The 16,528-nt window shown below is 49.1% G+C and overlaps 2 protein-coding genes across 2 annotated transcripts in view; both read left to right on the forward strand.

The window, feature by feature from the left end:
- Positions 1-715: 715 nt before the first annotated feature.
- Positions 716-8,546, forward strand: POLE4 (DNA polymerase epsilon 4, accessory subunit). Its single transcript, XM_077805451.1, has 4 exons — positions 716-916; positions 7,356-7,440; positions 7,768-7,809; positions 8,190-8,546. Exons 1-4 carry the CDS (start codon positions 716-718, stop codon positions 8,201-8,203), a joined length of 342 nt encoding a protein of 113 aa, XP_077661577.1. The 3' UTR covers positions 8,204-8,546.
- Positions 8,547-12,992: 4,446 nt separating this feature from the next.
- The window catches only part of LOC144257478 (uncharacterized), a 28,537-nt gene continuing 25,001 nt past the window's right edge, over positions 12,993-16,528 (forward strand). Inside the window, exon 1 of the mRNA XM_077805452.1 lies at positions 12,993-13,008. Within this exon, the coding sequence (XP_077661578.1) occupies positions 12,993-13,008 (16 nt within the window). The remainder of the gene's footprint in view (positions 13,009-16,528) is intronic.

A 16,528-nucleotide genomic window follows, 5' to 3' on the forward strand; every position in this document is an offset into this window, starting at 1 on the left:
CGGGGTCGCTCGGGGCTCGGGGAGGGGGCGCTCGGGGGCACTGGGGGCTCGGAGGCGGGGGGGTCGGGGGCGCTCGGGGCGGGGGCGCTCGGGGAGAGGGCGGGGGGCTCGGAGGCGGGGGGGCTCGGGGGCGCTCGGGGAGAGGGCGGGGGGCTCGCTCGGGGCGAGGGCGGGGGGCTCGGAGGCGGGGGGGCTCGGGGGCGCTCGGGGAGAGGGCGGGGGCGCTCGGGGAGAGGGCGGGGGGCTCGCTCGGGGCGAGGGCGGGGGGCTCGGAGGCGGGGGGGCTCGGGGGCGTTCGGGGAGAGGGCGGGGGGCTCGGGCGCTCGGGGAGAGGGCGGGGGCGCTCGGGGGGAACGCGAGAGGGCCCCGGCCTGTCATGGCTGTTAGCCGGGCACGAGCCCCCGCTGCCCGCCCCGCTCCAGTCACTCCCCCTCCAGCACCCGGCCCGGCCGCCCCTTGCTCTGGCCCCGCTGGCCGCTCTGGGGAGGCCGGACAGCGCAGCCCCCCGGGGGCCCCCCGAGCGGGCCGGGCTGCGCGCCACCTTCCCGGGGGGGAGACACGTGGGCCCGGAGTCACGAGGGGGAGGGGCCCGGGCTGAAGGGGCGCGCGGGGACCCTGGGGGAAGCGCGCGCGCTCCCGGGGAGGTCACGCGCGGTCTCGTCGGTGGGGCGAGCGGGCGGCCGGTGCGCAGGCGCGCTGGGCGCCCGTGTCCAGCATGGCGGCGGCGGCGGCAGCGGAGGCGGGAGCCGGGTCCGCGCCCGCGCCCCCCGCGGAGGAGCCGGGCTCGGGGTCGCTGTGCGCGGCCCCGCTGCGCCTGGCGCGGCTGCCCCTGGCCCGGGTGAAGGCGCTGGTCAAAGCTGACCCTGACGTGAGCCTGGCCAGCCAGGAGGCCGTGTTCGTCCTGGCCCGGGCCACGGTGAGGGGCGTCCGGGGCCGATTGCCCGGGCGCTGGGGGTGCGCAGATCCGCCGTCCCCTTCTCCCTCGGCCCGGCAGCCCGGGGGGTGCCCATAGGTGGGGGAGCGGGGTGCCTGTGGGGGAGCACCCAGAGGTGGGGGTGGGGTGCCTGTGGGGGGAGCGGGGTGCCTGTGGGGGGAGCACCCAGAGGTGGGGGTGGGGTGCTCGTGGGGGGAGTGGGGTGCCTGTGGGGGGAGCACCCAGAGGTGGGGGTGGGGTGCTCATGGGGGAAGTGGGGTGCCTGTGGGGGGGAGCACACACGGGTGGGGGTAGGGTGCCTGTGGGGGGAGCACCCAGAGGTGGGGGTGGGGTGCTCATGGGGGAAGTGGGGTGCCCATGGGGGGAGCACCCAGAGCTGGGGGTGGGTGCCCACAGGGAGGCTGTGGGTCTGTCCTATTTCTGAACTTTGCTTTTCCTCTTGCGTTACACTCTGACTCTCTTCCGCTATTTCTTCTGTTTGCTGCTTTCCTCTCTTCCCTCTCTCCCTTTCTGAACTACCTGCCCCAGGCAGCTTTTACCTTTTTTAAGTGAAGCTGTGCTGGTCACCGCTGCCCTTGGATACACGTTGATTTATATTGTATTTGGCATCAGGTCAGTTACTTGCACTGGTCACAGGCAATAGGTCCTGCTGTCATTTAGGCAACACGTGTTCCCGCCCCAATGTGAACTGGTGGCTGAAGTACTCTGTGCTTCAAAGCCTGAAGAATTTAGAATCACAGAAACGTAGGTGGTCAAGTTCAGTCCCCTGCGCTGAGCAGGGCAAGTAAACCTAGGCCATCCCTGACAGGTGTCTATCCAGCCTGTCCTTAAAAACCTCCAGTGACGGGGATTGCACAGTTTCTCTTGGAAGCCTATTCCACTTCTTACTATCCGTATGTTTAGAAAGTTTTCCCTAGTACCTACCTAAATCTTTCTTGCTGCAGATTAAGCCCATTACTTCTTGTCTTACCTTCAGGTTTCAGAGTAGCAGCTGTGTTAGTCTGTATCCGCAAAAAGAATAGGAGTACTTGTGGCACCTTAGAGACTAACCAATTTATTAGAGCATAAGCTTTCGTGGGCTACAGCTCACTTCATCGGATGCATAGAATGTTAAATTTGTTAGTCTCCAGCGTGCCACAAGTCCTCCTGTTCTTTTTGTCCTACCTTCAGTGGACGTGGAGAACCAGTGATCACAGTCTTCTTTATAACAGCCCTTATGTTTGAAGACTCTTGTTGGGTCCCCGCTCCGCCTTTTCTCACATGCCCAGTTTTTTTAATCTTTCCTCATAGGACAAGTTTGCTAAACCATTTATCATTTTTGTAGCTCTCCTCTAGACTTGCTCCAATTTGTCCATGTCTTTCCTAACATGTGGTGCCCAAAACTGGATGCATTACTCTGGCTGAGGCCTCACCAGTGCAGAGTAGAGAGAGACAGTTACCTCCTGTGTCTGACATACCTCGCTCCTGTTAATATACCCCAGAGTGATATTCACCTTTCTCACAACTGCATCATGACATTGGCTCATATTCAATTTGTGACCCACTGTAACCCACAGATCCTTGTCCATTTCAGATTATTGCTTATTTTCATGCACAAGCAACAAAGAGCCAGGCCATCATAATCTCAGTGTATAGCCCAGTGGACAGACCACTGGGCTCCAGCTCAGCCTCTGCCCTGCTGTATGATCTTGAGCAAATCACTTCACTTCTCTGTGACTCAGTTTCTCCATCTGTAAAATGGGGATAATGACACTGATCTCATTTGTAAAGTGCTTTGAGGCATACTGACAAAAAGTGCTAGATAAAAGCTAGGTAGTGTTATTAATCTGCACTCTATAATTCACACATAAAACTGTCACTTCCACATATGATTTACCTATAGGGCAGCAGTGAGATCTCTTACTATTGAAACTTTTTTACTTTTACAAAACATTACAGAACACTTACTAGCATATACCCAAGATTGTAAAAACCCTCTCAAAATAAGTAGAGAGAAATGCGCTTTAAGGTACAGAATCTGCTTTTTCAATTGAGATTGGTCAATGTCATCAATTTGCAAAATCAGTTATTTGCAGCAAGTCTTTCCAGTTATTGGCATAAATTAGCACAATTCTCTCCACTGTCTCCGCATAAACAAGACCAAATAAGAGATGCCAGACTGTTTTGAAACCCTTGAGTATTCAAGCGGCAAAGAGTCCTGTGGCACCTTAGAGACTAATACCTACTTCGTCGGATGCAACATGTATTCACCCACGAAAGCTCATGCTCCAATATGTCTGTTAGTCTATAAGGTGCCACAGGACTCTTTGCTGCTTTTACAAATCCAGACTAACACGGCTACCCCTCTGATACTTGAGTGTTCAAGAGATTCTTAGTCAGATCAGATCAGAGCCTGATCCTGCTAACACACAGCTGCATTTCAGGGAAACATTGTCCCCTGGAAGAACTTATCATATATAATTTGAAACTAAAGTAAACTTCTCTGGTTGCAATGTAAAATAAGACTCTTTTAAAAAAATCTCCCTCTTCTCTTCTGGCCTCTACCCCACAACAGCCTCCTAGAGTTTGGATGGTGCCACAACATGGGCTGTGTCCATGCCTCTCTTATGGCAAAGCAAAACTGAAAATAACCTGTTTAGGTTGTACAGCTTCCTCTGTCACTGTTTGCCTGTTACTAGCAGCAATATTGGGTCCCAGAGGAACATGACTCTGAGATGATAGATGCAGTGGAGGATTAAGATTTGAAGTTAATTCTGGACTTGATCCAGTGGGGAGGCTGTCATCCTACAAGAAGCAGGGGAAGGGACTTTCGGTGCCCCAGGTACGGACTTGTGATGTTCGTTAATCTGATAAGAAGCCTGTGGCTGTAGGCTATGGCAGTGGACCTTTCCGTGGGAATAGCATATTCCTATTCCCAGAAGACTGTGGCGGGCGCCAGACACCCCGCCGCTGAAATGCTGCCAAGAAGCAGCAGTGGCAAGAAGCATTTCGGCAGCATTTCGGCAGGCGGTTCTTCTGCAGCTGCGCTCAGCGGCGGCATTTCGGCGGCACGGTATCCTGCGGGTGCGCACAACTGCCCCAGCGGGTGCCATTGCGCCCGCGGGCACCGCGTTGGGGACCCCTGGGCTATGGCATATTTATTATTATTTAACTGCTGACTGTGTGCTCAACACTTTATGGAACACCGAGCTCAGACAGTCTCTGTTCCAGGGAGATAGGATGCTTTGGGAACAACAGAAGAGGGAATGACTAGGATTTTTTTTAAAAAGTGGTAATGTTGTTAATTTCCTCCTTGGGCATTGTGGAAGAAGTGAGCCATTAGGATGGATTTGAATGGCAAGAGAATGGTAGCTTGACAGACCAGAATAGGGAGGTTATTCCATGCATAGCAGGAGCATTAAAGGCAGGAGGCAGTTGTCAGAGATGTGGCTAGGAATTGTTAGGGAGCAGAGCAGTAAGAGACCAGTTTGGAAATGTAGGCAAGAGCTAAGATAACTTCCTTCTTAGCATCCCCTAGGAGGCAAACTAACCCGACAGGTGATGAGGAGTAGGCAGGGCGTGACTCAGTGACTCCTGCAGCTGCCATTAGAACTCTCTGGACACAGAGCGGGGAAGCATACTGCACCATCCCACGGAGCGGTCCAGTGTGCACGCCTCTGTCCTGGAGAATTCCAGGAGCAATTCTGCTTGAGTGGGGCAGCTCTATGCCACCTCCAAAATGAGCATGTGAATGAATTGCCTTGTAGGACCCTTAGAATGTTTCGTTCAGTCACTTGCTCCCATTGGAGAGCAATATCTCCGGCAGCCCTTTTGCAGAGATTTTGGCTGTATAATCCAGCTTCCGCTTTCATTCAATAGTCAGTCCATTTTCTGTCTTGGTTGTGAGACTTTTTCATTTAGATTGGTGCTGAGGCTTGTGTGGCTTTATTATGGTCTCTTTCAGGGCTCTTCCAGCTCTCTTTCAGTTACCCTCACTAATTATCCTGTTTAACTCATCTTATCTATTAGCTTCCTTCATTTCATTAATGTCACTTATTCTTCCTGGCTGACAGAGTAGCCTGCACTTTTCTCCCTTCCTGGATTTTTGTTGCAGGTTACCATGGTTTAGGGCAGATAATTTGACTTGAAGGCCTGTGATGATCAGCTTGCTCTGAATCTGACTGTAGCATATAAAAATTCTGCATTCCTGTGCCGTGGAAAAAGTGGCAGGAGAGAACAGAAATCTCTTTACATGTACCCATAAAGGTGCAATCATTTAAGGGCTTGTTTTATGAGAAGTTACATTTGCTGATTGGATCAGAAGACCTGAGGCAGATTTGCCAGGTTTCACATTTGCAGCATTGAAGCTGAATGTCACCTGTCCTGCTCAACAAGTGCCTGTGCGTGCTGCGGGACGGTGTGTGACAGCCTGTCAGATGGACTCTCGCCAGCCAGCGGGGAGCTGGCCAATCTAATACTGAATGGGATAGTGGGTGCCTCTTCTCAGGGAGCAAGATAAATCTCTCCTTAACAAGCAGTGCTTATAACCTTGCTCAGAAAATCACCACTTGCTATTATTTGCCTTGTCAGTTACAACCTGGTCTCAAACTTTCTCTTTTTAGAGCACAACAGTCTTGCTGTTCAGTTTCAGAGTAGCAGAGGTGTTAGTCTGTATCCGCAAAAAGAACAGGAGGACTTGTGGCACCTTAGAGACTAACCAATTTATTTGAGCATAAGCTTTCGTGGGCTACAGCCTACTTCATCGGATATATAGAATGGAACATATAGTAAGAAAATAAATATATATATATACACACACACACAGAACATGAAAAGGTGGAAGTAGCCATACCAACTGAAAGAGGCTAATTAATTAAGATGGTCTCTAAGGTGCCACAAGTACTCCTGTTCTTTTAGCTGTTTAGTGTTTGTGAAACCATTAAGGGAAATTGTAGAAGCCCAGAATGCTTCAGCAGTTCAGTTTGCTGAAGGTCCTGTCTGTCATCTCCCTATAGCAGGTTCTGCTACCTCTGCATTGCCTTGTTTGGCCAAGATAGGGACCTGGATGATCATGAGCTGGGTAAGGCTCAGCCTGAACTCGAGGATGCTGGAAGGGAGAAGAGTCTGGAGAGTTGGTAGGAGGTTGTTTACTCCCTCTGTTAAAGGTGCATGTCTGCCCTTTGTCAAAGAATTCCACAACCTCGGGCTCTCCTAATTTGAGATAATAGTGGTGGCTATAAGTGCTGTCTAGGAGGTTGCAGACTTTGCTGCAGAAATCCTTTGTCACTTGCATGCAGAATTGCTATAATGTTCTCAAAGCTATCCTGGAAGAGCACTTGGGAGCTTTAGCTAGTGCAGAATGTGGCAACCCACTTTCTTAGTGCACCAGGCTGACGTGAGCACTGTACACCTCTGCTCTGCACTCGATTCCAGCTTGCTTCTGGTTGCAGTTCCAAGTGTTATGACTGATAAGCTGTAAATGGTCTCTCTGTGCCCTGATGAGATCAGCTGAGCTACTCTTGCTCTCCGTTCCAGTGGTTGTGCTCTTGTAGTCTGGTGTCTGGGCAGTGGAGAGTGTCTAGCTGTGGAATTTGTTCCATCTTCTGATCAGTCAGAGCCTGGGTTCCATGTCCTTCAGGGCACAGTACAAGATGTATTTATTTGCTGCAACTAAGAAGCTCATTTGGTGGTAGGTGGAGGTACTTATAGATAGGTTATTCTACATTGTCCATTGAAAGTTGTGCAGATATGACTGGCTCTCAGAAGGTGCAGTGATGGGCAGTTGGTAGCTGGTATCCCTGACAAATACTTACTTTGGATAGCAAAGCCTGCTAAGCTCAAATAATCAAATGTCATAATTTTGCAAGCTGCAGGTCCTGGGGTAGGAATATTAACCATGGGCCTCAGTAATCCATGAAAGTGGATAACTGGTTCACAGAATCAGAAAAGTATGTTGCGTGTTCAAGTGTGATGTTTTGAGAGAGAAGAAAAGCAAGACTCACACTCCTTTCCCTAGAGACTAACCAATTTATTTGAGCATGAGCTTTCGTGCTCAAATAAATTTCACGAAAGCTCATGCTCAAATAAATTGGTTAGTCTCTAAGGTGCCACAAGTACTCCTTTTCTTTTTGCGAATACAGACTAACACGGCTGTTACTCTGAAACTCCTTTCCCTCACCTCCAGATATACACAGGGACCTCTAAAGACAACCCTTCCCCCCGCCCCCGGCACCATAATAACACTTGTCCCTGATATGCAGTAATTGTCTAGTTTAAAGGTTTCATTGAATATTCTTAGAGCTGATCAATGGAAAGGGAGCATCTAGAGGGGGAGAGGGTGTAATTTTGTCCTTTAATCCTTCAGAGCTCAACTGTGCTTGTAACAACAGGTTGCAGTCACACCTTTCACTTGTTGTAATAATCTGTCTCTTCCATCCTGTAGGAGTTGTTTGTTGAAACCATAGCTAAAGATGCTTATGTGTATGCTCAACAAGGAAAAAGGAAAACTCTGCAAAGGAAAGACTTGGGTAAGAAGACCATTTTTGTTATGCTAACCTTTGTCAATAATGTTATTTGACTGAAGGCTCTTTCCAGACGATTCCATGTGTTTTGTGGCATTGTGGGTGCAGATTTAAAACAGTATTATCTTGTTCCCAGAAGTGAAAAGAAAAAGGTTCTCTTCTGCCAAATATTACACTGTAAAATATTCCCCTTCCCCTCCCCATAGTCTCCAAAATGAATAAACCTATTTTTAAAAAGTCATTGTTAAAATCATATACTGATGTGTTTAAAATATCTCTGCACTTGGATTGGTTTATCTATGCCAATTGTTTTCAATTCACTTTGTTTTACAGATAATGCCATTGAAGTTATTGATGAGTTTGCTTTTCTGGAAGGTGAGTTTCTGGTTGGTTTAATTTTGGTTTAATTTTTTGCATACATTGTCTCCATATTGACAGAGGGAGAGCAGATATTTGCAGATCTTTCTGTTTTGACTTCAGTTTAGTAATAGCTAATGGCCCAACTAGAAATGTGCCACTTGTCTTGGTAACATTTGAAATTCAGCATTCAAAACATTGAATTGAGGTGTGAAGGTGGAACATCAGCAATGAAATACCTTTCAGGGAGATTTGTTCTTAGAATTTTGTGATCTGGTTAAGCTTTGATAAGTTACAGCATCTTTCCTTGGCTGCTTGTAAAGTAGTTTCCACTGTTTGTTCATGTCTATCTGTGCTGTCTGCCTTTGCCCCTTTTGAATTTCCTTTTGAATTTCTAGGTACTTTGGACTGATCTCACCAGGAAGAAAGGAGTTTCCTGAAGAAGGAGTCAGCGGAGTGGGGTGGCCCTTGGAAGACATGGCATGAAATTTTCAAATTAATCTAGACAAATTTTTGTGGAAGATGTCTCTGTTCCTAGACTACTTTGGAAATCTCAGCAAGAATGTATTGTAAAAAGTTCAAGTTGTGATAATTCTTTATTTAAAATCCATATTTTTTCATACATTTTTGTATGTAATATGACCTCCAGCTCACATTTCAGACTTTCACTGTGTAACACAGCAATAGCTCGGAATAGCCATGCTGTACTAGTATCTCCTTAGAACTCGGTGGTAATAAACAGCATTGTGATCCTGCCTCTGAAGTCCGAGGGTAGTTATTTTTTTATGGAAATGTATTTCTTGTTTTTGTTACTCTCTTGGCCAAATAGAGTTAAATGTTTCTTGACCAATGGGTGTAATAGTTTATCTTCAATGTGTCTATGTGAAGGGACTGGGGTGGGGTGCGCACATTCATGCATACATTATGGGAAATGTTGGCCTCATAGTGGGTTAGATAATATAACTTGGCATCTCAGTTGAACTAGGCAGTGTTCTGCAGGCAACAGTTGCAGATCCGTCATTGAGTTGAATTTTGCACTTAAAAGAGGGCTTCAGCTTCTTTGTTATGTATGGAAAATAGAGCATTATCTTTCCCAAAATTACAGCTCGTACTCTTTGAGCATAGAATGAATTTTCTGAGAATTTACAAGTAAATCCATTGATTAGTATAGCAATTAAAATTATTTTTAAAATGGGTCTTTAAAAAAATGTAGAATATGTCAGATCTCCTTCCCCCCTGCCCCTCCCATGGCCATAAGGAATGAAACAGATGTCTGAAACTTCCCATATAGTTAAAACTCACTAATCTTGTCTGTAAGTGGCATATGAAGAATTTTTCGTTTAGAATTAGTAGTCATTTTTCCCTGTCACTCTGCAAAACCAAAAAGGTTTTCTACAGCTGAGGCTGAAGAATATTTTACTACAGAGAATTCAGAGTAGAACTGCACTTTCAAAATGACTGCCACCTCTTGTTCTCAGGGGACTAAGGCCACAAGAACTCTTGAGCAAACATGGCTGCTCTCTCTCTTCAGCTGCTCCTCAGAGATTTTCCCTCAGCCTGCTGACAGCATAGGTGGTCAACATCTTCTCTGAAGGCAGCTTGGCTTCACTCTTGCTGGGAACAATGGGAAGCACTGGCCGTTTTGAAAGACGCTTAACTGAGGGTAGCTCATGACTTCAGTCCCACTGAGAACAATGGGAGACGATAACCATTCTGAAAAAAGGATAAATCTTTGGGAGTTACCGTTAAGGAGAAGATTTTACGTACCAGCCTCAGCTGACAAAAGGGCATGGCTACACTTGCAGATATAGAGCGCTTTGAGTTAAACCCGGCTTCCGAGAGCGCAGTAGGGAAAGCGGTGCAGTCCCCAGTGACAGCTGCAAGCACACTGGCGTGGCCACATTTGCAGCACTTGCAGCGGCATTGGGAGCAGTGCATTATGGGCAGCTATCCCACAGAGCACCTCTTCCCATTCTGGTGCTGTGGGAAGGGGGCAGGGGGTGCGGGGCATTCTGGGTCCTGTCCCAATGCCCCGTGATGCATCGGTTCGCATCCCAGCATTCCCTTTGCTTCTGTCCACATTTGGCGCCATCTTTCAACGGTTTTTGTACAACGCGCTCTGTCTTCCCTTTCGGTCTGCGGGAATGGAGCCCGAACTGCTGAGGAGTATGCTGATGAGTCTCACCAGCACGTCATGTTTGGCAGTCGAGTTATTCCTTATGATCGAAAGTGACAGGATTCTGACGATGATATCGACTCAAGTAACGCATATGACACAAGTTTGTTTTTGGCATTCACGGACATACTCACCACTGTGGAACGCTGCTTTTGGGCTCAGGAAACAAGCACTGAGTGGTGGAATCACATCGTCATGCAAGTCTGGGATGATGAGCAGTGGCTGCAGAACTTTCGCATGAGAAAAACCACCTTCATGGGACTGTGTGAGGAGCTCGCCCCCACCCTGCGGCGCAAGGACATGAGATTGAGAGCTGCCCTGATGGTGGAGAAGTGGGTGGCTATTGCAGTCTGGAAGCTGGCAACTCCAGACAGCTACTGATCGGTCGCTAACCAGTTTGGAGTGGGAAAGTCGACGGTTGGAATTGTGTTGATGCAAGTTTGCAGGGCCAATCAATTAATCTCATCCTACTCAGAAGAACCATGACTCTGGGTAATGTGCATGACACTGTGGCTGGCTTTGCACAAATGGGTTTCCCTAACTGCGGTGGGGCAACAGATGTGATGTGTAGTCCAATTCTGGCACCAGCCCACCTAGCCTCCGAGTACATTAATCGGAAGGGGTATTTCTCTATGGTTCTCCAGCACTTGTGGATCACTGTGGGCGTTTCATTGACATTAACGCAGGCTGGCCCGGAAAGGTGCATGACACATGCCTCTTGGAACACTGGCCTGTTCAGGCAGCTGCAAGCTGGGACTTTTTTCCCAGACCAGAAGATCACCATAGGGGAAGTCAAAATGCCCATTGTGATCCTTGGAGACCCTGCTTACCCTTTGATGCCGTGGCTCATGAAACCCTGCACAGGGAGCATTGACAGCAGCAAGGAGCAGTTCAACAACAGGCTGAGCCAGTGCAGAATGACTGTGGAGTGTGCTTTTGGCTGTTAAAGGGCTGCTGGTGCTCTCTGTATGGGAAGTTGGACCTGGCCGATGACCGCATCCCTGTGGTTATATCCGCGTGCTGTACCCTCCATAACATTTGTGAAGGGAAGGGTGAACGATTCACTCAGGCATGGAACTCGGAGGTTCAACACCTGGAGGCTGAATTTGAACAGCCAGAGAGCAGGGCTGTTAGAGGGGCCCCGTGCAGGGCTGCAAGGATTAGGGATACCTTGAGGGAGCAATTTGAGGCTGAAAGCCAAGCCACCAGTAATGTCTGCTGCCCTGCATGGGAGTGAATTGTAGTGGTTCCAATGTTAGTAGGAATCTGTGTTTGCTACGCTGACTTGCAGTGCCTGTGTCTTTCCTGGGCTAAGGTATCTTTTACTTTATGCAGTAATAAAGAATGTTTCAAAGCTAAAAAATCCATTTATTGAAAAGAAACACAACTTGCAGCTGGTGCTAACACGGATGGCTGAGATCTCAAGGTTGCATCTGTAAAGGCAAAATGCAACACTTCACAGAGGCAGCATTGTTCACACCAGACAGATCAATGATTCCCCCGTACTTAAGGGCAAGCACAGTCTACGCAATAGCATAATTTGCCCGTCCCAAAGCAAACACACACAACCCACGGGAGCCCTAAAATGGTGAATAAGCACAGGGGCAAGGGGGACTGATAGTTTCACGGCTGTACTGCCCTCTGGGTTTCTGTGCCTTGGGGAGAGCCAACGGTGGCAGGGGGCCTCTATACTGAACACTGTCCCCACATTTTCTACAGGAGTTCGTCCTGGAAGAGATCTCGCTCCTGAGGGTGACCTGGGAAGCAAGGGAGGGTCTTGTACTGCAATATGGCTTCTGCCCTGGCCCACATGCAGCTTGCCTGTATGCAGCAATGGTCCCCTCGCCCCCTCACGGCACAGTGGCACGGACAAGTTAGCCTGACTGGGACAAGGATCAACGCCCTATTCCGCATCTAGGCATGCATGCAGCCCTAACCCTCCTCTCCCCAAGAGCCCGCACCGAATAACTTCCTTCCCTAAACAAAAGCCGCTTACCGGGAACCTCCTCTGGTGTTTGTCCTTCCCCAAGCACCGGCCGCCGCGACTGGCTACCCTCCTCCTGGCTTGAGAACAGCTCCTGGCTGCATGCACCTAGGGATGCTGGGGTGTCTTCCTCCGCCGGAGCACTCTCGCTCCCGCTTTGCTGCTGCTGCTCCTCCTCCTCCTCCTCCTGCCTTGTTGCATTGGCCTCTGAGGTGTCCATGGTGCTATTCGGCGTGGAGGTGGAGTTGCCCCCAAGTATGGTGTCCAGCTCTTTGTAAAAACAGCAGGTCGCGGGGGCAGCACCGGAGCAGTGGTTTGCCTCGTGGGCTTGTGGTAGGCGTTCTGCAGCTCCTTCACTTTATCCCTGCCCTGCAGTGCGTCCCGGTCATGGCCCCTTTCCAGCATGGCCCTTGATATCTGCCCAAAGGTTTCGTAATTCCTATGGCTGGAGCGCAGCTGGGACTGGACAGCTTCCTCCCCCCAATCACTGATGAGGTCCAGCACCTCGCCGTTGCTCCATAGTGGGGTTCGCCTGGCCCGTGGAGGCATGGTCACCTGGGAAGATGCGCTGAGAGCACTCCACGCCTGGCTGAGCAAACAGGAAGGGGATTTTCAGAATTCCCAGATGATTTAAAGGGCAGGTCTGACGGTTGGTCACCTGAGGGCAGGGCAGTAGAGCTCAAAGTGATGCCCAGCGTGGCTAGAACAGGCATTGTGGGACATGTCTGGAGGCCGATCACGGTGCACTAACAGACCTGGTGCCGCGGCGCTCTAGTGGGGGTGCAGCAAACGTTATTCCACTCGCCAGGTGGAGACCAGCAGCACTGTAGCCGCGGAGTCAGAGCTCTCTATGTGCCTGGCCAGCGTGGACGGGGAGTGAGCTAGGGTGCCCAGGGCTCCTTTAATGTGCTGTAACTCGCAAGTGTAGCCAAGCCCAAAGTTTTAGTTATGAAAAATAATGGCAAAATAACACCATTAATCCTAAATAGATAATTCCAAAAGCTACCGCTAGGATCATGTACTATCTGCATAACGGAGAAGATGAGGGAGGGCGAAAGTGAGATGTACACTGCGACTGCTTTGGCAAAACAGCTAACTGGCCTGTATGCTTTGGCTGCCTCGAGCTGCTCCAGGGTGAGGGCAAACCAGCCAGAGTATACGGGTGAATTTGTCCATAAAAGTTGACATTTAAAAACTGATTGTTACATCATATCTCCAAATCATTGCTCAGTATTCATGTGTGACTTTTTTAATTAAAAGGAAATTCCCTGACATAAACTACAGTAAGATGGAGTTAACTCTGAGCGCACGTATCAGTAAGGTTGAGATTTGGTAACGGGTATTTTTAGTAAAAATCAGGGACAGGTCGCAGGCAATAAACAAAAATTCATGGAGGCTTACGACCCAACCCTGACTTTTACTAAAACTACCCGGAGGCGGTGGGGAGGACAGAGCGCTGCTGGGGCTTGCAGCTACTCCAACCCCATCGCTGCTCCTGTGGCTCAACCCCAGCCACTGTCTGCCTGGGGACTGCTGCCCCAATGGCCCTGGGTGGCTGCCGGTCAGCTGTTCTGGCGGCCCTGGGGCTAACAGCTGCTCCAGCCCTGGTCCAGAAAATGTCCCAGAGGTCCTGGAAAATGATGGAATCTGTGACCTCCGTGGCAGAATCGTAGCCTTCGGGTATCAGTAACGTAGGGTAAAATACGTTACTAGATGTTATAATTATCCCCAAACTAAGCATGCTAAACTGAGGAAATTTGCAATTAACACATTGAGATTTGTTTTAACTTTAACCTTAAGATACAGAAACGTAGAGTTAGGGCACTCAAACAACCTTAACTCTGCTTTGTAGTCAAACCACTGTTGTGTTTAAATATCAGTTTAATCTAATCTGGGGCCACAGACTCTAACATGTCTTAGAAAAACCATACAATAATCATATGACTATAGTAATTCCCTTCACTTCAGTGCAACTACAGCTAGTACAGTTTCTTGCGTCCAAAACCTCTCAATGAATTGCCTACTTCATAAAAATAAAGTAAGTGAAGAAGAGCCAAAGTCCACATTGAATAAATGGCGAGAGTTATGCAGGGGCTGCAAGCTGGCCATAAAGCAAATGAAAGTCACAGAGATCTGTAACTTGCACTGATTTGCCATGCAAGGGGTGTGCAAAATGAGTGTAACTTACATGTATTTGGTATTTTGGGGACCAGTTCATGACTATCATAAGCAAGTGCACGTGGGAACGCTGAGGATGGTCTGAGTGTAAGATACAGTCAGGGATGCAGCTTTAAAATGTATCTTAAATCTTCCTGTTGGTTAGTTTTCTTGCTACATCTCTCCCTGAGGGCCTGACCTCTGTCCTGTCGAGGCCTAATTCTGCCCTCAAGAACGTGGGTGTGAACCTTTGGGGTTGAAGTTTTCTCTCATTTAAAGGTGTGCAACTTCACTGATTGCTGCACCTGATAGTGACGGCTGAATTGAATCCTTGATACATAAATTGCATTCTTAGACATTTGTCTTGAGTGCTAAACCCTACACCTGCTGCACTGACCCCACTGTTTGTGTCCATGGGGGCAGGACCCACTTACTCCAACTTTCACTTGGCCAACCTGGCCCAAGGATTCTAGCAATGTCCTCACAAAGAAGTCCTAACTAATGCATGTGTTCATATCCCTTAGAACTAACAAAATACCCCTGAGTTAACACCTGTTGAAAATGTCTAATGGCCGCAGAATACCCAGTCCTCAATCCTAAGTGCAGCCACTGCAAATCGTGCAACCTTTATATCTATGTTTGTCCATGTAGAATGGGCTTAATACCCTGCATGTGCATGGCACTTTTTACCTCTGTATCTTAAAGCACATAAAGGTGGCTCAGCATGGGTAACCCCATTTTACAGGCAGTGTGACTAAGCACATAGATTTGAATCTCTCCAAGAGATATTGTAGTGAATAAGACCAGTGTCTCATTTCAGAGCTCTGGGTTCTGTTCCCAGCTTTGTCCCAGGCTTTCTGTGCCCTTGTATGACTTGCTTAACCTTAGCTTCACAATCTGTAATGGGAGTAATGATATTTGCCTATTTTCCTAGGTTAGGACTATAGGGTTGTGAGGCAAAGAGAAGTGAGACCTTTCAGTGGAAGAGGTGACAAAGTAACTCAAGATCTCCTGGCTCCCAACCCAGTGCTCATTCTCACAGGGAAAGAGGCCATTTTCATGGGAATGCAGAGCAGTAGACTGCATGTGTCCAAGGGCTTGTTTTAACAGATCCTGTGTTTCCCAGAAACATTTTGGAGTAATTCATGGGACAGGAGGATTCAATTTGCCTACACTTTCAAAAATGAGTTTTGGGGCCTCCATTTTTGGACATCCAAGTTCAGAAACCAAGGGTTTGATATTTTCAGGGAACTGAGCACCTACAACTCCAGCTGAAGTCCATGGACTCTGCAGGTGCTCAGCACCTTTGGATGTGATGCCCTAGTCTAAAATTAGGTCTTTACAGAGTCTGCTAAGGTAACTGAGGACAAAACTGAACCCTATGTGGCTATCCAAAAATTGAGCATCCAAAATGAACGGACACTTTTGCAAATGGAGGCTTCAGGGCTGGATTTACACTTTAGGACAGCATCTTCAGCACCCTCCTGCCTACAGTTGACCTTCGTGTTGCACACAGTTTTAGAGCGGTAAGGCGCCCCTAGAATGCTGGCACCCCAGGCACTTGCTTGCTGTGCCTAATTGGAAATCCAGCCCTGGTGGTGTAGAGTGCAGCTAAGTCAGCTGTGCACAGATGCACCATGCAATTGACCTTAGTGACACAGACGCCGACCTTCTAATGTGCTGGGGGGCGCTCAAACCCTGGCTCTGCCTCAGGCCTTTCCCCCACTCGACCCCTTCCTACAAAGCCCCCACCCCACATCTTCCCACCCCATTCCTCCTCCTCGCTCCTTCCCCTCCCTCACAAAGCCTCCTGCACACTGTGAAACAGCTGATCCTGGAGGGTGGGAGGCACTGATCTGTGAGGCCTGCTGGTGGGTGGCAAACACTGGGGGGTAGGGTGGAGCCGATAAGGGGCTGCCGGTGGGTGCTCAGCACCCACCATTTTTTCCCCATGGGTGCTCCAGCACCGGAGGACCCACGGAGTCGGTGCCTATGCTTAGTGACACTTACAAACTTCACAAAATCTGCTCCTGTAAAGGCGTAGAACCTAATTTTCAAATATGGACAACTCTAGCTCTTTGGGGCGGGGAGCGTCTTTTTGTTCTGTGTTTGTACAGTGCCTGGCACCCTGCGGGGGCCTCCTAGAATCCTAGAGATTAAGGCTGGAAGGGACCCCCAGATCATCTACTCTGACATCCTGTAGATCACAGGGCCCCTACCCTGCCCTGCACCTCCACACTAACCCCAGCAACTGAAGTGAGACCAAGGAGTTACAGCCCACAGGAGAGTAGGCTGTTATGTGGCACAGGCAAAGAAGAGGCGGGACTGTGGTGCATCGGGGTTAGAGGCTGCTGCAATGGCAGGGAAATGATTAAATGATATATAGCCAGATAGCCCTAGGAAGGTGAAAAGTCCACAAG

The sequence above is a fragment of the Eretmochelys imbricata genome, chromosome 25 (assembly GCF_965152235.1).
Source record: "Eretmochelys imbricata isolate rEreImb1 chromosome 25, rEreImb1.hap1, whole genome shotgun sequence".
NCBI lineage: Eukaryota > Metazoa > Chordata > Testudines > Cheloniidae > Eretmochelys > Eretmochelys imbricata.

What these genes read in the sequence shown, in the direction of transcription:
- POLE4 (XM_077805451.1), top strand. Translation starts at nt 716, where the DNA reads ATGGCGGCGGCGGCGGCAGCGGAGGCGGGAGCCGGGTCCGCGCCCGCG. An exon ending in TCGTCCTGGCCCGGGCCACG is followed by an intron (nt 917 to 7,355) that starts GTGAGGGGCGTC and finishes TCCATCCTGTAG; the next exon opens with GAGTTGTTTGTTGAAACCAT. An exon ending in TCTGCAAAGGAAAGACTTGG is followed by an intron (nt 7,441 to 7,767) that starts GTAAGAAGACCA and finishes TTTGTTTTACAG; the next exon opens with ATAATGCCATTGAAGTTATT.